The 19499-nt window shown below is 46.5% G+C and overlaps 2 protein-coding genes across 2 annotated transcripts in view; one reads left to right on the top strand and one right to left on the bottom strand.

Annotated features, from left to right (window-relative positions):
• Nucleotides 1–19499, bottom strand: part of LOC127599794 (ras-related protein Rab-11A) — a 180330-nt gene that overhangs the window by 134518 nt on the left and 26313 nt on the right. The window lies entirely within an intron of this gene.
• The window catches only part of LOC127599708 (multiple epidermal growth factor-like domains protein 11), a 145915-nt gene that overhangs the window by 109474 nt on the left and 16942 nt on the right, over nucleotides 1–19499 (top strand). The window contains 2 exon segments of the mRNA XM_052063863.1: nucleotides 1688–1834; nucleotides 4914–5048. Of these exon segments, the coding sequence (XP_051919823.1) occupies nucleotides 1688–1834; nucleotides 4914–5048 (282 nt within the window).

The following is a 19499-nucleotide window of genomic DNA, read 5'->3' as shown; positions in this document are numbered from 1 at the left end:
ATTCATGAAGTCCTGGAATTTGATAAAGTACATCAGAATGGGATGACTATTTTCCACAAAATCCTGATAAATTAATTGAGTGAAAAGTTCAAAGAATCTTAAATTCTAGAAAAGGACCACTTCCTCTATTCAAGTGGATCTTGAAAATGCTGTAACTGTTGGTTTATCCCAGTCACTCACATGATTTGTTTGGCACAGTTTTACATTGCATGCGCTCCCTGTTGCTTGGGACCAGCTGTGGCTGGGCATTGGGGCACCAATTGGGAATCGAACCCATGCTGTGTTTATGCATACAGGAACACTGAGTCCAAACCAGACTGTGCTTTTCGCAGATGTTTTTTTTTCTTTGCAAACCATGACTAAGAGGGAAGGGGGCATGGTGGACAACTGGTTAGCACGTTCACCTGATTTCCCTAGGCCTCTGTGGGGTTTTTCCAGGTACTCCGGTTTCCTCCCACTTTCTAAAAGTCGGTTAATGGAATACTCAAAATTGTCCTTAGACAAACAAGCATTCACACTTCACAATCATACCTATCTGTGCCCTGTGATTGGCTGGCACCCTTGTCAGGGTGTACCGTGCCTGTTGCCCGAAGACTGCTGGAATTGGCTCCAGCACACCCGCGGCCCTGGTGAGGATAAAGCGGATCAGAAAATGGATGGATAGATAGATACTACTCACATAAAGTGGTGTAAAACCTCCTCAAAGGTAGCTCAGAGGTTCAATGAAATTCAGAAGAGGTCACCATTTCCGTGCAGTCTGCGGTCGAAAGTTAGGTAGAAGGTGTGAAAAAGGTGATGCATGGTGATACATGGTGATGAGTGTGCAGATCAGACCCACCTACCATTTACTTGAACAAGGGCCCAGTTTGAGTTTGTTGCAAAAATCTGTTGTTTGTCCTTTAAAAAAATACCATTTTGGCCCGAATATAAGACGGTCCTGATTATAAGACGACCCCCTCTTTTTCAAGACTCAAGTTTGAAAAAAGGCTTTTTGAAACACCAAATTAATTTTTATACAGAAAATAATTACAGTACATCTGAAACAAATGATTATAACAATATATTTGAGAGAAAAAGCATGTTATTTTGCCTCATTCAAATCTCGATATCTGAACATTTAAATATGTAAACAAAAGTGCAATCACATTTGTAAATGAATGGCTTCTGGTTTTTGAAATGTAAATTGCATCATAACTTCTCCTCAGCTGCCGGTTAACCTGGCCGATCTTCGACCCACTTTTTTCCAGATTGTCGCTATGTTTCTCCATTTTCTGTAATCTCTTCTATTATTTTCTTCTCTTTTCTTTTTTGCCGCTATTTTTTATTTTTCTTCTTTGTGCTACCGCTATTTTTAATTGTATTCTTATTCTTCGTGACAGGGGTTCACTTTGGCCTGGGGATTCAAGTTCAGTATTTGCTTCAACGATATCTGGCGCCATCTAGCGTCGTAAATGGGTATAATGTCTAGACCCCCATTAAAAGACGACCCCCACTTTTTCAGTCTTATTTCAATGCCAAAAGCACAGTCTTATATTCGGGCCAATATCGTAAAAAAAAAAACAATTTGACATAAACATTTAACATTTGGATTATATTACATTTATGAAATTAAATTATCATTCAATAATGTGTGTGCGTGTGTATGTGTGTGTGTGCGTGCGTGTGTGCGTGTGTTGCTCCTTTTCAGGTGTCCATTGTGACAGTGTGTGTAATGAAGGACACTGGGGGCCCAACTGTTCTTTCATCTGCAACTGTGTGAATGGAGGCTCGTGCTCCTCTGAGGATGGCACATGTGTTTGTGCTCCTGGTTACCGTGGCACCAACTGCAAACGAAGTAAGATACCCGAATACACGCCCACAATCAAAAGACTGAACTCTTCAATAAAATAAGACTTGTTCATTTGGCAAAATGATGTGTAAATGTTAGCACTGGGACCTTCTAAAAACTGATCCTGAGCATTGACTCCCCCTCACCTATGCAAACACAATCCTGGCATAGCTTGAATAACAGCTAAGAAAATCCCATACATTGACAACACAAGACAGAAAAAGCTGACAGACATCTCGTCTCGAAGATAGCATAAATAGCTAACTCTGTGGGAGTTATTCAAGTCCTCGTTTTGTCGGATAAACTTGCAACACTTTTCTGTAAGAACAACATGCAGTGTCTGTGTACCGGTATTTTTAAATGATATTCATATAAATTACAAACCAGGTTCTGCGATTACAAAATGCAGTCAAGAGTGAGATGATCTCTACATTGGGGAAACCAAACAGCCGTGAACCTTTAATTCGTTAAGACAAGAAAAAAAAAAGTGACATGAATGTAAATAAAAGCGATAACACCTTCCCTCAGATGGCTGTAATGACGATCAAACCAAATATATGTTTAATAATCCCATTGTAAAAATGGGTAACAAAAAATTAATCTTGCAAAATGTCGATATTAGATGGATACAAATAACAATTCAAAATTTTGGTTGTACAGATTTTAGGATCATGGCAGCTGACACTTGATTTACTTTGGGGGACCACATAAAATGTGGTGGGCCCCTGGGCCTTGAGTTTGATACCTAGGACACAACAATTAAATATGGTATATTAGAGGTGCGGATGAGATTTTGCAGGAAGTTGAAGGATAACACACATGCACACACACACAATTCATTTCAGCAAAAAGTGAAGAATGTATTCCAGCAAGAATACAAGAATGGCACAAGCAGAATCCGCGCTTTGCTCTATATTTTGCATGTTCTGAATGGTCTGCATAAAAAGCTGCCATTTCAAGTGATAGAGCGCTAAACAAACTCTGTCAGGTACAATGTCGGGGGGTCACGGTGGCCACGGCTCCTGTTGAGGTTTTCAAATATTTCTTCCATGTTTCCTGCACGCATCTGGTGAATGAACAACCAGGGTCACCTTTTGGGGACTGAGAACAACTTCTTTTAAACTTAGTTTCCTGCAAACCCGTTGGATTCACACATCTGAAAATAACAAGTTTGCATACATTCCCTTTATTTATGTTATTAATAATTCATGTTATTCATCTAGTGGCAGGACACAATTCATGTTCATAAAGTTTCACCGGAATTATCAACAATCATCAAACAATGTAGGAAAGAAAATAAAAGGCAACACAATTGGCTCTATTTTGCTCTGGACGCAAATGCCAGCAGATCCTGACCGGGCACAAATAGACAACAGCAACCATTGACATTCACATTTCTCAACTATGGGCAATTGAGGCCCTTCAATTGAGTATGCAAAGCCCACAATACACATGAGGAAGGTCAGAGATTCGATCCCCGAAACTCTGAACCGAGAATCAGACGTGCTAACTGCTCACCCGGCGTACCTACCTTTTATTCTTGTCACAGCTAATCAATATAGAGACTAAGGCCCGACAAGACCAAAACGAGGCCAGTCCCATGTCTTAATTCGATCAATAGCCTCTTTTCCAGATAATGACCAGCATATTTTTAGGTTTTGGCCTCTGTTTTAAAACAAGGGTGAGCTCCCCAGCTACTTAATCAGCTTCCAAAGTATCTTGCTGTATCTACGCCAGGTCCAATAGTCCCAGATGCAACAACAATAGAACCCATTAGCCAATTTCCAAAGTCTTCTCCAAGACTGCAGGCAGCTGTGTGGAGGTCCCGAGAAAAGGGAATACGTACACTTTTCCGCCTGATTGAAACAGAGGGGGCTCCGCCTGCAACCCCCAACAACATGCCACGTGATTGCAGGCAGAATTCTGACCTGCTCAAAATAGACCGATGCAGTTCTTAAATGGATGGGTCATCATTTAAAAGACAGGCAGAGGTTGGTATGTTCAAAATAAATGCTGCAATGCTCCATTTAGTCAACAAAGTTATCAAAAGTCCGTTGGGGCAACATCTGCCAAACTGAATAACAACTCTTTGCACTTCTTTTCAGAACTGTTGTTTTTTTTGAAGGGGGGAGGGGGGGGTACGCAAAGGATGCCGAATGGTCATTTTATTTTCTGTTTATTACAGACCGCGATGATTTGATTAGGTCACACAGTTATGAATTGAACTTCTGTACAATATGTCAGTTTGTCTTGTGATAGCAATCCAGGATTGGGGAAGGAGAAAAAAAGGCCATCTGCCTTAACATTTCAGGGACAGCTGTTACTACAGTGGACAACCAATCATGTTATTAGGTTACAGGTTATCATTATTGATGCATGAAAGGGTTAAAAACAACTGGAAATTAGAATAGGTTGTGCATCATCAGGCTCTTCGATCTGCAACATGTTCAAAATGTGTCAAAATGTATACATTTCAATCTACCCTGACAGGAGGATGAATGGGTGTGCTAAAGTCATTTTACCTGGAATCGAAAGTCTGTCGATAGCTTGAATTGCATACTTTGAAAACCTGGACTTGGATAGAGTGGACTCATCTGTCTGATCTACGGTACATTGTTCATGGCATTCCATTTAAACAACATATGGATTGCCCACACCTGCTTTCCTTTGTTTTCTCCCGCATCGCTTGGATCAGTTCAAGAGCTCTTGGTTCAAAGTTGAATCAATTGTCTGAATTAGGAGCGTGAGAGAAATGGTAGCTAGTCTCCATGGCCTGGCTTTCTACTTAGCCGAACATCAATTAAAACAAATTAAACGTTTTAGCGAGACTCATGCGGGAGGATCAGTGGTGCAAAGCAAACTAAGCAAAAGCGATGCTTCCGACAGGCTCACACACGGGAGGAATTAAATTTATTTACAAGTGCGTGATTTGCAAAGACCGCGGGATATGAATATGGGTGGGAGCAAAAGGGCCATCATGATTATAATAACGGAAATGTGAGTCCCGACCCCCCCGGCAAAATAGACCTCTCTGTGACCGACACTCTTGTCTAACAAAATGTGTGTCTGTGTGTGTCTTGCGCAGCATGTTCACCTGGTTTCTATGGCCATCGCTGTAGCCTGTCATGTCCTCAGTGCATCCACAGTGATGGGGCGTGTCACCACGTCACTGGCCACTGCGAATGTTTATCTGGTTTCTTTGGCACCTTCTGCAACCAGGGTAAGTTTACACTTTGCTAAATTGGAATACATTTCTGGGAAACGTGACAGACCGCTCTGAAATGCAATTGCAGTGTACAAAAGATTTCACCAAGTTGTCTTTCCGGGAGCCCGAATTGAAAACTAAACCGAGTGAAAATGTTCTGTAAAGTATGGCATCAGAAAGTACAAGCCAAATTAATGCAAGCGCAGGAACTCCGTTCAAAAATAGCAGTGATCGTCATTTGTATGCATGCATCTCTGTGCGCTTTACCCTTTGAGGGACAGCGGTTACTACAGCGCACAGCTGATCATGTTATCAGGTTATAGGGTGCATGAAAGGGTTAATAGGAATGCTCGACTATGCAGCCAACGGCGGCCACAGCAATCGCATTTCAGGCCACCATGGACAAAACAAGCTACAGGAGACAATGCGGCATGATAGCATGTAATTGGCATGGAGGCCGGGACAGACTTTTAAACAAGGGCTGAATAAATTGGAAAAATAGTCACATTTTCCTTCATATTGCAATTGCAACTTCATATGCCATCATTTTTTTCAAGGTTCTCTTCTCGTGCCTTTTTTTTTGTTGGAATAAACACAAGCAATACATTAATCTGGCCTCTGACAGAAGTGAGTTTTTGTTAATTTTTGTTGTTTCTCCGTATACATAACTTTGCTATGTATATGTAACGTATTTTCCGCACTATAAGGCGCACCTAAAAGCATTCAATTTTTCTCAAAAAACAACAGTGGGCCTTACAATCCAATGTATGGATCAAGAATCTGATTTCTTGGACGTAGTATTTTAAATGTTCTGGAAAGTGCTTTTGTTACAGCTGCAGCGGTTGTGAAAGCTCTATTTCAATAAGGCTGTATTCTATTGTATTATATTCCCTTTAGCGTAGCTCCATCGAGTGGATGCTGTCACGTCGCGTGTCCGCCAGCAGGTGGCGGGTTTTCTCTCCCGCCATCTGCGCACCTGTCCGTAATTTCGGGCTGATTACCCTCCTATATTAATGAGACTCCGGCAGTTCTCCCACTGCCGGAGAATTCCTTACCGTGCCATTGCTCTCGATTTGCTACTCTCGTCGTTCGACTATTTCTCGCTGCCCTATTGCCTTACGGCCTCAATCATTCGCGTACTTCTTATAGTGATCAGATTGTTATCTCGGTTGTTCCTCGCCCGTTATCGTTTCGCGAGCGTTTTCAGTTGTCTTCCTTATTTTTTCCTGGTCCTTATTTGACCAGCGTTTTCTGTTACCGTTTTCCCTGTTCGGGCTCCTTTTGTTCTTTATTAAAAACCCTTTGTTCTCACAAGATCTTTTCGTTGTCTGCTTCTCCGGGGATCCACCTCTTTTTTTTCTGTTGTGCACGAGGCGATCCCTCATCGCCTCGGGCTCAACGTGACAGAATTCTCCGGCCACCATGGATCCCGCAGACATCGAAAGGATTTTGTCCGCTCTTTCCCGACAAGAGCAACAGATGAGTCAGCAGGGCCAAGCCATTAGGGAACTCCGTGGCGCGGTCTCCATGCTGGCTCATCGGTCCGATGATTTAGAACCTCGGTTGGTCCGGGTGGAAGAGCGGAGACCATCTCCCCCCGGGGTTCGTTCTATTATTCCCGAAGCGCCCTCCTCATATCCCATTATGACGAGGGAGCCATCGCTTCCACACCCCCCTCGCTACGGGGGCGAGCACGGGCAGTGTGGACACTTCCTCCACCTGTGCTCTCTCATATTCGACCTACAGCCTTCTGCCTATGCTAATGACGCCGCCAAGGTGGCTTATGTCATGAGTCTGTTAACAGGTCCGGCGGCATCGTGGGCGATTGCGACCAGTGACGCTAAGCCGAATCTCCGTACTTCGTTCCCCGACTTCGTGGCTGCGTTCCGCCGGGTGTTCCATCATCCCGTGCGAGGCAGAGAGGCAGAGGGCCGGCTACTCGCCCTCCACCAGGGAGAGCGATCGGTAGCGGATTACTCCATCGAGTTCCGGATCCTGGCCGCCCAGAGTGGATACGGTGATCGGGCGCTGTGTGGCCTGTTTCGCCGCGGGCTAAACCCTCAACTCAAGGACGAGCTGGCGACCCGCGACCACAGCACCAACCTGGAGGAATTAATCGACCTCTCCCTCCTCATGGACAATCGCCTGAGGGAGCGAAGCCGGGAGCGTGGAGGTGATCGGTCCCAGTTCCGACGAACACCCACGGAGGAACAGGTGCAGCTGGGAGGCAGGGACGCCGGTGCGGAGGAAAGAAGGCGTCGTTTCAGCGACCGAGCGACGACTGACGGCGTTCCACCATCTCCTCACGCCGCAACCAGCCATCCGGGGTCGTCACCCCCTGCCCACCAGGAGTACTGTGAGTCACGACCGCGCGCGCCCCCCTTCGAGTCTAGGCGAGTCGACTCGCGGCCTGGACACCCCAACAGACTCGAACTCGAGGGGGAGATATTAACGGGGTCCCGGTCGTGGCGGGTTCGGGCTCTGGTAGACTCGGGGGCAGATGACTGTGTAATGGACACCGACCTCGCATCCGAGCTGGGTTGTTCCGTGGAGAGGTTGATAGATAGGAAGCGGGTTTGTGATCTTGATGGGCGCCTCCTGGCGGTAGTTACGCATAGGACGGAGCCGTTGAAACTTCTACTGTCCGGCAACCATGTCGAACATCGCCGTTTTTACCTAATGCAGTCTCGCAATGCCCCGATCGTTCTCGGGTTACCCTGGCTGAAGACACACAATCCCGTGATTTCCTGGGCGCGCCCAGCGATAGACAGCTGGAGCCCATATTGTTACCAGCACTGTCTACAATCGGCCGTCGGGAAACATGAACGTGTCACACCCCCCGAGGAGATCTGCCTTGACGGAGTGCCGGATTGCTATCGGGATCTAAAGGAGGTGTTCAGCGAGGATCGTGCCCACTCTTTGCCTCCACACCGCCCCTACGATTGTGCTATAGACCTGCAGGCGGGCGCTCCGTTGCCGACCTCGCGGCTGTATCAGGTGTCCCAACCCGAGCGCGAGGCATTGACGGAGTACATAAACAGCTCGCTCGCCGCAGGTCTTATTAGACCATCGCGTTCACCGTTAGGGGCGGGTTTTTTCTTCGTAGGGAAGAAAGACAAGACCCTGCGACCCTGCGTAGACTATCGGGGATTAAACGAGATAACAATTAAAAATAGATACCCGCTACCCTTGCTGGACTCCGCCTTCGCCCCATTACAGTCAGCCACCATTTTCTCCAAATTAGACTTGCGCAGCGCTTACCACTTGGTTCGCATCCGGGAGGGTGACGAGTGGAAGACGGCTTTTAAGACCCCTCTGGGTCATTTTGAATACCTGGTTATGCCTTTTGGGCTCACCAACGCCCCTGCCGTTTTCCAAAATCTAATCAATGATGTGCTAAGGGACATGATAAACATCTTTTGTTTCGTTTACCTTGACGAAATTTTAATTTTTTCCCAGTCATTACACGAGCACCAGCAACACGTCAGGCTGGTGCTACAACGTCTACTGGAGAACCGGCTCTTCGTCAAGGCAGAAAAGTGTGAATTCCATGTCCCCGTCATCTCCTTCCTAGGGTTCATTATTGAACAGGGCAGGTTAAGGGCGGACCCCATTAAGACGCGTGCAGTCACTAACTGGCCGGTTCCAGCCAATCGCAAGGAACTGCAGCCCTTTCTGGGGTTCGCCAACTTCTACCGACGCTTCATCCGCGGTTATAGTCAGAAGGCGCTCCCCTTAACCCGCCTTACGTCCATTAAAACCCCATTTAAGTGGGATCCGACCGCGGATGCGGCGTTCGCAAACCTGAAGGCGGCGTTCACCAGTCCCCCCGTACTACAGCACCCTGATCCTGATCTCCCCTTTATCGTGGAGGTGGACGCCTCGGATTCGGGGGTGGGGGCTGTGCTGTCCCAGCGCTCTCCGGTCGACCAGAAGTTGCACCCCTGCGCCTTCTTCTCCCGTCGACTCAGCTCCGCCGAGTCCAATTACGACGTGGGCAACCGTGAACTGTTGGCAGTTGTGACCGCCTTGCAGGAGTGGCGGCACTGGCTCGAGGGGGCAAAGGAACCCTTTACGGTCTACACGGATCATAAAAACCTCGCCTACCTCCGCTCCGCCAAAAGACTGAACGCCCGTCAGGCCCGGTGGGCCCTCTTCCTTACCAGGTTCGACTTCATCCTCACCTACTCTCCCGGGTCTAAGAACACCAAGCCCGACGCCCTCTCCCGTCTCCACGAGCCTGCGGGGAGGGATCGATCCCCGGAGACCATCCTCCCGACCCGGTGCGTCGTTGGGGCCGTCCAGTGGGAGGTTGAGCAGCGGATCCAGGCAGCCCTGGAGGGGGTTCAGGTGCCGACGGAGTGCCCAGCAGGGAGGCTATTCGTACCTCCTCCCTTACGATCTGAAGTTCTGCAGTGGGGACATGGGTCCAGGGTGGCGTGTCATCCCGGGGTGAACCGGACTGTGCAACTCGTCGCCCAGCGTTTCTGGTGGCCGGAGCTCCGCAACGACGTGACGGAGTTCATCAAGGCCTGCACCTCCTGCGCCTGCGGCAAGTCGTCCCATCAGCCGCCGGCGGGACTGCTCCAGCCGTTGCCCATTCCTCCTCGCCCGTGGTCCCACATCGCCCTGGACTTCGTCACGGGTCTCCCGCCTTCCCGGGGTCGAACTGTCGTACTCACGATCGTGGACCGCTTCTCCAAGGCGGCTCATTTTGTTCCTTTGTCCAGGTTGCCGTCGGCGCTGGAGACCGCCGACCTCCTTGTCGAACACGTCTTCCGTCTCCACGGCATTCCACTGGACATTGTCTCGGACCGGGGGCCCCAGTTCGTATCCCGCGTCTGGAAGCAGTTCTGCCGGTCCCTCGGGGCCACGGCCAGTCTGACCTCGGGGTACCACCCCCAGTCCAATGGACAAGCCGAGCGTGCCAACCAGGATCTGGGGGCGGCCCTCCGCTGTGTGTGCCTTCACCGTCCCTCATCCTGGGTCGACCACTTACCCTGGGTGGAGTACGCGCACAACACCCTCGTCTCTTCTGCCACTGGTAGGTCCCCCTTCATGGCCGCCTACGGGTACCAGCCGCCGCTGTTCCCGTCCCAGGAGGGGCAGGTGGAGGTCCCCTCTGTGCAGCACCACCTCAAGCGGGCCCATCGCGTGTGGAAGGAGGCCCGGGCTGCGTTGTCCCGCACGGCGGCCAGGAACCAGCGGATCGCGGATCGTCGCCGGCGCCCGGCTCCTTCATACGTGGTAGGACAGAAGGTGTGGTTGGCGACTAGGGATCTTCGGCTGGCCGGCACGTCTGCGAAACTGGGACCCCGATTTACTGGACCGTTCGAGGTCGAGGCCGTCATCAGTCCATCTGCAGTCAGGCTCCGGCTGCCACCCACCATGAAGGTTCACCCCGTCTTCCACGTCTCCCTACTCAAACCCGTGTCTTCCAGTGACTTGGCTCCTCCTCCCACGCCGCCGCCCCCTCCGCGGGTCGTCGACGGTGACCCGGTGTACACGGTTCGTGCCATCCTGGACTCTCGGCGCAGGGGAAAGGGGTTCCAGTATCTGGTCGACTGGGAGGGCTACGGGCCTGAGGAGCGGCAGTGGGTGCCTCGCTCCTGGATCCTTGATCCGTCCCTTTTGCGCGACTTCCACGCTGCACATCCATCCAAGCCGGGTAGTCCGCCGGGAGGCGTCCATTGAGGGGGGGGTACTGTCACGTCGCGTGTCCGCCAGCAGGTGGCGGGTTTTCTCTCCCGCCATCTGCGCACCTGTCCGTAATTTCGGGCTGATTACCCTCCTATATTAATGAGACTCCGGCAGTTCTCCCACTGCCGGAGAATTCCTTACTGTAACTGGCGCCAAGACTGAGTTGTTGGTTGCCATGACAACAAAAAAATAATTTATTTTAGGCTTGTTGTTTAGCTAAAGTATTTCATATTTCTATGTGAACTTTCATATTTGTTTTTTCCTTAAATCCTCTGAATATGTTATCCGGAATGTTTGTTAAAAATCACTTCCGGGTCAAGTGCCGTGTATAGCGAGGAATGAGAGAAAGATCGAGAAGACAACGGGAGACGGAGAGAGAGAGAGTCAGAGAACTACGATACCGTGTGATCTACGTGATTTATTATTTGATCTACTTTCGGTTTACCAAGGTGCACACGGTATGTCATTTGTGTTATTTATTTAATGTCCTGTTCAAGATATTATAATTTGATTGTTGTTCGAAATGTGTTTTAGTTTTCACGGTGTTCCATGAATAAACGTTTTGGACATCAGTACGAGGCGTCATCCTTGACCGGGGTAGATACAGTGAAAACGTGTCCTCATCCATCCTTCTGGAGGCTTCGGCGCGCAGGTGCTTCCCCCACGGCAAGCTAAGCTATCGGCTTCGGCGCACATCACGTAGCAAGCTACGAGCTACATCGAGCGTCGTCGCACTCGACCCGCGTGCCACGCAGCTATCCACGAGCTACTTCGAACGTCGTCGCACTCAACCCGCAGCAAGCTACAGGCCTCAGCATGCATCGTCGCTCCTCAACCGGCAGTAAGGCAAGATTTCAACGCGCGACGGTGCTTCTCATCCTGTAGCAGCTAAAGGTTTCGGTGGACATTAACCAGAGTTGGCAAAGGCCTATACAGCTTCCAGTAGCTCACAAAGTAGATGGATAGAACATAGGCGAAGATTATCATAAATGAGAACTAATGAATGTGAGTTCTTGAATGTGTGAAAATATCTGTTGAATGTTTGACAAGCGCATCATTGTTATTATTGCTCTGTAAAACTCAGGTTCTGAAGTTTGAAAGCTCCAAAAATGTCTCAATATAGTGACAGTCGGTGTGATGAGATGCAAGAGCATGAAAATGTGGAAAGGGAGGCTGAGGCAAAAATAAGAAAATCCTCTCGTTTAAGACATTTGACACCTAAAATGCAGGAACTAAAGGAGAAAGAGTTCATTCAAAAGGAAGGCAAGTTGAATGTAACTTATGAGAAATGGAAAAGTCATGTTAGAGAAACCCGAAGAAAGTTAAAACAATGGTGCCCTGAGCAAGACATGTACGACATGATGGATGAAGTTGAGAAGCTAGAGGGTGAGATGAAAGAAATATACGACAGTGTCCGAAGCCGGACAACACCAAGTCAAGAATTACGGCGAAAAGTTGATTCATGTGCAGCGGCAACAGCAGACTTACTGCAAGTAATGAGAATCCGTCTAACAGAATATGAAGAAGATTTTGATGCTGTGGCAGAAAACGCAAAATTACACATGCTGCTAGATAACGAATATGCCAGGTCCATATATGGTTCCACCGCCTCCATAGTTACAGCACCCAGTGCCAAGCCTTCCGGGCACCCGTCCGAATCACCAAGCATTTCAGTTAAGCGGGCCGAAATGGCTGCTCTTCTGGCTGCGAAAGAAGCTGAGATTAACATGGAAGAGGCTATTGAAGCTCAACGTCAGCAGTTGAAAAAACTTGAAAATCAGAGAGACATGGAAGTAATTAAGGCACAGTTAAGTGTATATGAAGAAGAGGAAATTAAGGAAAGGAATGGTACGAGCAGCCCCGTACACACCAAAGAGAATGTTGCATTTCCTTCTTCTCACCATGCCCCACGTCACGAACAGCAAACTGTACAAAATGAGACAACCTTGGTTCAGATATTACAGGAATCATTAGCACTCAGTCGCCTTCCAAACCCAGAGCCTACAGTATTCTCAGGTGATCCTCTGAACTTTATAGAGTGGAGTACAAGCTTCAAAGCGCTGATAGAGAGGCGATGCTCAAACCCTGCAGATAGGTTGTTTTATTTACAAAAGTACATAGCAGGGGAGGCAAAATCTTCTCTTGAAGGCAGTTTTTATAGAAGAGATGAAGAAGCCTATCAGCAAGCATGGGATCGACTCAACACCAGATATGGTAATTCCTTCATTGTGCAGAGGGCTTTCAGAGAAAAACTCAACGGATGGCCAAAGATTGGTGGGAGGGAATATTTCAAATTGAGAGAATTCAGCGATTTCCTACAAACTTGTAGCAACGCTATGCCTTACATCAAGGGTCTGCAAGTTTTGAACGACTGTGAGGAGAACCAGAAAATGCTGGTGAAACTACCAGATTGGGTGACATCCAGGTGGAACCGTCATGTCACAGAGCAGCTAGATGAAGGTAAAGACTATCCAAGTTTCCATAACTTTGCAACATTTATATCTAAAGAGGCACGCATCGCTTGTAATCCGGTGTCGTCTCTATACGCATTAAGACAATCTACTGAGATGACAGTAAAGGGAGGTAGGCAATCAAAAGCAAACACATTTGCTACAAAGGTGAGGATCCAAGATCCGCAAACCTCTACAGCCGATCAAGACCCCAATGAAAACGATTTACGAGATGCCGAAAATCCAGGCATATGTTTATGCTGTGGAGAAGAACACTATATACATAAATGTAAGAAGCTTATGAAAATGTCTTCAGAGGAAAAGAGAAAATACATCTATGAAAATAAGCTATGTTTTGCATGCCTGAGAAAGGGTCACAATTCTAAGGCATGTAGAAATAGAGCCATGTGTGGAGTATGCCTAAAGAGTCATCCAACCGCATTACATGAAGATCGTTCTCCAACGGAGACAGCCTCAGCACAGAACACCACTGAAGAAATCACATCCTCACTATCTTGTTGTGTCAAGGGAAGTGATGTTGTGAGTACATCAATGATTGTGCCCGTCTGGATCTCAGCACCTAACGCACCTGAGACAGAGACCCTAGCTTATGCGCTGTTGGACACACAAAGTAGCCACACGTTTGTTGATCAAGAGTTGTGCGCAAAGCTTAAGGTAGACATGGACCCAGTTAAACTGAAACTCTCCACGATGATGGGAAAGGACTCAGTGATAAAAAGCGAAAGAGTTTGTGGACTTAAAGTAAGAGGATTTTCCTCAAATATTTCAATTGACCTACCTCCGGCCTACACAAGAGACTTTATTCCTCTTGACCGGACACATATTCCTACCCGCAAAACAGCCACTTCATGGAAACATCTTGTTAACATAACTCAAGAGATACCCCCACCAATGGATTGTGGCGTTGGATTATTGATTGGCTATGACTGCTCCCGAGCCTTGATTCCAAGAGAGGTCATTACTGGAGGTGACTACGAGCCTTACGCTGTCAAAACCGATCTTGGCTGGAGTATTGTGGGAGGAGTAGCACAATGCGTAAATGCAGGCGATGTGACTGGACTTTGTCTTCGAGTATCTGTCAAAGAGTTACCACCTGTAACACCATCAGCCATCATTAAAGCCCTTGAGTCTGATTTTGCAGACACAAAAGCAGGTGAAAAAAGCATATCTCAAGATGACATTCTCTTTCTGCAAATATTAAAAGGAGGCTTCCAACTAAATGAACACGGTCACCTCGAAATGCCACTTCCTTTCAAAGCACGACCTCACCTCCCAAACAATAAGGTCCTGGCTTTGGCACGACTGAAACAACTGAAAAGGAAGTTGGACAGAGATCACAAGTTCAAAGGTGACTATCTGAAGTTTATGGAGGGCATCATTAAAGATGGTGATGCAGAGAAAGTAGACAACCCTGCAGACCATGCCTCCAGAGGCCTGAACGTGACAGGTCTCATCAACTCAAATTGGCTCACCGGTCCAAGGTTTTTATGGGAGAGAGATATAGCCATAAACGAGGTGACACCTGAGCTACTGGTGGGAGATCCGGAGGTGAGGATTGTACAAGTGTTAAAGACAGAAGCTGTAAGGCAATTTGACATTCAAGAGCTTCTGTCACGGATTTCAAAATGGGCAACAGCATTTAACGTCATTGCTCGCATCCAACGGCTAGCCAAGAGAATCAAAACCACAAAACCTGTAAACGTAGAAGAAAAAAGGCAAGCTACACTGACCCTTGTTAAACTGACACAAAAGGATGTCTTCCAAAAGGAGATGAGCATGCTTAGCGAGAAATCAGGAAAACTGCCTTGTAACCATCAACTTTATCAGCTTGACCCGTGCCTTCAAGACGGCATATTGAGAGTAGGAGGAAGACTAAGAAAAGCAGCTGTGTCGCTTGAATTAAAACAACCAGTAATACTCCCTAAAGACGGTGCTCTCAGAAACCTCATTATTAGTCATCATCACAACAAAATACAACATCAAGGCAGAGGACAAACTCTCAATGAGTTACGGAGTAATGGATTTTGGATTGTTGGTGGAAGTAAAGCTGTAGCTCAACGCATCAGACGGTGTGTACAACGTAGAAGAATTCGCGCACCACCAGAGGAACAGCGGATGGCAGACTTACCCAGTGACCGTGTTGATGCAACACCACCATTCGCTTACTGTGGTATGGACTGCTTCGGCCCCTTCCACACCAAACAGGGAAGGAAGGAGCAAAAACGGTATGGCCTGCTCTTCACGTGTCTGTGCTCCAGGGCAGTGCATATTGAAATGCTTGAAGATATGACAACCGATGCCTTCATCAATGCCTTGAGATGCTTTGTAGCTATCCGTGGAGCCGTTAGACATATAAGATCTGATCAAGGCACTAATTTTGTGGGAGCAAGAAATGAGATGGCAAAGGCGCTAAAAGAATTAAATCAAGAAAGATTGGCCTCCTACCTTGCAGACAAACAATGTGATTTTCAGATGAACACACCACACTCTAGTCACACTGGCGGGGTATGGGAACGTCAAATCAGGACGGTGAGAAGTGTACTGAGCACGGTCTTGGCCCAAAGCGCTGGAAGGTTAAATGACTCTTCCCTAAGGACTTTCTTTTATGAAGCTATGTCCATTGTAAACAACCGGCCCTTAACTGTTGACAACATCAGTGATCCCACAAGTTTGGAACCTCTCACGCCAAATCATTTGATTACAATGAAGTCTTCTTTACCACTACCCCCACCTGGCAAGTTTATCCAGGAAGATCTCTACGCCAAAAAACGGTGGAGAACGATTCAATATCTTTCCGAACAATTCTGGCACAGGTGGAGGAAGGAATACCTTGCAAACCTTACCCTGAGGCAACGATGGCTTACACCAAGGCGCAACATGGTAGTTGGTGATGTTGTGATCATCAAAGAGGATGATGTCCCTCGCAACGAATGGAAACTTGCTAAGGTTATTGAAGCAAATCAAGATGATGACGGACTGGTGCGAAAAGTAACCGTACAGATAGGAGAACGAAAGTTAGGGAGAAAGGGAGAGCGCCTCAATAAGCCTTCCGTCGTTCAAAGAGCCGTACAGAAGTTAGTGGTTCTAGTTGAAGGCAACTAGGGAGAAAGCATCAGATGCTGTAAGTTAAGGTGTCAAATATTCAATCTAGAATAGGTCAATTTTTGGAATATGTAAATTCCATTGTTTGTTTGAATGACATTAAATTTGTCTCGTTTAAGGACACATCAGAACAAGGGTGAAATTACTGTTGATTATTTTCAAGGGTGTAAAGTATTTTTCATTTACAAATGTTACTCCAACAGTAATTTGGTGGGAGTGTAACTGGCGCCAAGACTGAGTTGTTGGTTGCCATGACAACAAAAAAATAATTTATTTTAGGCTTGTTGTTTAGCTAAAGTATTTCATATTTCTATGTGAACTTTCATATTTGTTTTTTCCTTAAATCCTCTGAATATGTTATCCGGAATGTTTGTTAAAAATCACTTCCGGGTCAAGTGCCGTGTATAGCGAGGAATGAGAGAAAGATCGAGAAGACAACGGGAGACGGAGAGAGAGAGAGTCAGAGAACTACGATACCGTGTGATCTACGTGATTTATTATTTGATCTACTTTCGGTTTACCAAGGTGCACACGGTATGTCATTTGTGTTATTTATTTAATGTCCTGTTCAAGATATTATAATTTGATTGTTGTTCGAAATGTGTTTTAGTTTTCACGGTGTTCCATGAATAAACGTTTTGGACATCAGTACGAGGCGTCATCCTTGACCGGGGTAGATACACTTACCGTGCCATTGCTCTCGATTTGCTACTCTCGTCGTTCGACTATTTCTCGCTGCCCTATTGCCTTACGGCCTCAATCATTCGCGTACTTCTTATAGTGATCAGATTGTTATCTCGGTTGTTCCTCGCCCGTTATCGTTTCGCGAGCGTTTTCAGTTGTCTTCCTTATTTTTTCCTGGTCCTTATTTGACCAGCGTTTTCTGTTACCGTTTTCCCTGTTCGGGCTCCTTTTGTTCTTTATTAAAAACCCTTTGTTCTCACAAGATCTTTTCGTTGTCTGCTTCTCCGGGGATCCACCTCTTTTTTTTTCTGTTGTGCACGAGGCGATCCCTCATCGCCTCGGGCTCAACGTGACAGATGCATAACGCAAACGCAGCGACTATTGTACCTTCTATTCTATGCACCTTATAATGTGGTGTGCCCTATATATGAAAACTGTTTTGAAATAGGCTATTCATTGAAGATGCGCCTTATACTCCGATGCACCTTATAGTGCGGAAAATACTGCACTTTTATCGTACAGTGTAAATTTGGGTGTAAGTGTAAAGTTAATGTGTATGTATGTATTTGTAATTAGTTTTAACATACAAGATATAAGTGAATGTAGGAGGGTTTTTTTCTATCATCATCGTCTTTTTATTTCATGTGGGAGGTGCAATTATATGCAGAGGCTGCGCGGCTCGGATCGAGGATAGATGGGTGGAAAGTGTCTTGCTCTCACATCTCTGGTGAATTAGCTCCACATAAATAAAAACGACTTGACAGGACTTGAGTACTGTGTACACGGAAAGAAGTACCTCCCTTCCTTTCTCCATGTACAATAGAATCAATCAAAATGATTATCACTGACACTAACATTTTGATCATTCAGCTGAAAATCACGTTACAAGTTCCAGAAGGCTGGACACAGTCTTGCTGATGTATATCTGACATGAAGTCAATAAATGGCAAACAATGCAGTCATGATTTCAAAGCCATGACTGGGAAGATGGATGTATTGTGACATTACACAGACACCGAGTTGTCTTGAGAGGTTTGTGCTACGAATAAACTAAAGCTGCGGTTTTATCCCCAATTGGAAATATCAGTAGAAATACGCAGTGCATCTAGATGATGTCGAACGCAACAAAAAAATAAATAAAAATGCAAGTCAGTGGTCATGGTCACGATAACCCCAATTTTACATTCGGACATCCAAAAGCAGCTTAATTGAAATGTTATATACAACATAAGACAGAAAATAATGGTAATGATGATCAAATGATGAAATCCCCGTTCCAATTGATTCTCACATTATGCCATCGAAGGGGAGAAAAATGCACAGTGTGTGGTGGTGCTCTTTTGTTCTCATAGCAATCCCCTCCTTGTGCCTACCAGAGGGGACGTAGCTCGAGACCCTCATGAGACTGAATGAGCCGTGTCCGTCGTAATCTTTCCTGCAGCATACATCAGGAAAGTGATGTGATTTTTTTTTCTCGTGTCCTGCTTGCTAGCATAAGCAATCTGTCCTAGTGGTACCAAGTGAAAATTTTCATTCGTTTACTAAGCTCTGGAGACTTGAATTAACCTGGAAAGAAGGGGCTGTTTCCCCAAAAGGTTGATATTCATAAAATGTGGTTCACAGACGCTTTGAAATCATTATTTGTGAGCCTTCACCTTTGATGAGATAATCCTTGGCAGTGGAGATGTATTTAGATGGTGATTAAAGAGCATGGTTATTCCGCTTTCCTTTCGCTGGTCAATCGTCACATTCAAAAGTAATTTAATGGTCTCTGATTGTTCGCAGGCGGCCCAGTGGGTGATGAGTTAGTGCATCGACCTCACAGTGCAGAGGTGCAGGGTTCGATTCCGCCTCCTGCCTTCTTGTGTCTAGTTTGCATGTCCTCCCAGTGCCTGTGTGGGTTTTCACCGGGTACTCCGGTTTCCTCCCACATTCCAAAAACATGCATAGCAGGTTAATGGAACACTCTAAATTGTGTGAGAGTGGATGCTTGTTCGTCTATGTGTGCCATGCGATTGGCTGGCAACCACTTCAGGGTGCACTCCGCCTACTGCCCCGAAGACAGCTGGGATGGGCTTCAACTGGCCCCACAACCCTAGTGAGGATGAGTGGGTCAGAAAATGAATGGATGCATTGTTGATTATTTGCAAATAAACGCTAATAGTCCTGCAGGTTGTTCTGTCAGAATACCCCTGGGGTGGTCGATGTGTCTCTCTGTCTTATTTAGGACAGTAACTGTTTTTCAGAGTGGCAAATAAAGCTATGGGGCTTGTTTTAAACACTGGAGTGCAAATATAATGTGACACAGCTTAGTAGCTTGTTTTGGAGCCATTTTCTCTTAACTCCCCCCTCACTCCAAGACCAAAATGATGAAGTCACAATCTCTCAATGAAAGAATTGAGAGATTAAAATTGTGTGATGCTGTTCTAATTCTGTCTTCATGTTCAAATTAGCTCTTCATTTCAACGATGATGATTGACAAATATTGAGGTCAGTTGTTTGGGTCCCG

The sequence above is a fragment of the Hippocampus zosterae genome, chromosome 4, assembly GCF_025434085.1.
Source record: "Hippocampus zosterae strain Florida chromosome 4, ASM2543408v3, whole genome shotgun sequence".
Taxonomy (NCBI): Eukaryota; Metazoa; Chordata; class Actinopteri; order Syngnathiformes; family Syngnathidae; genus Hippocampus; species Hippocampus zosterae.
This window is presented reverse-complemented; position numbering and strand designations above follow the sequence as displayed.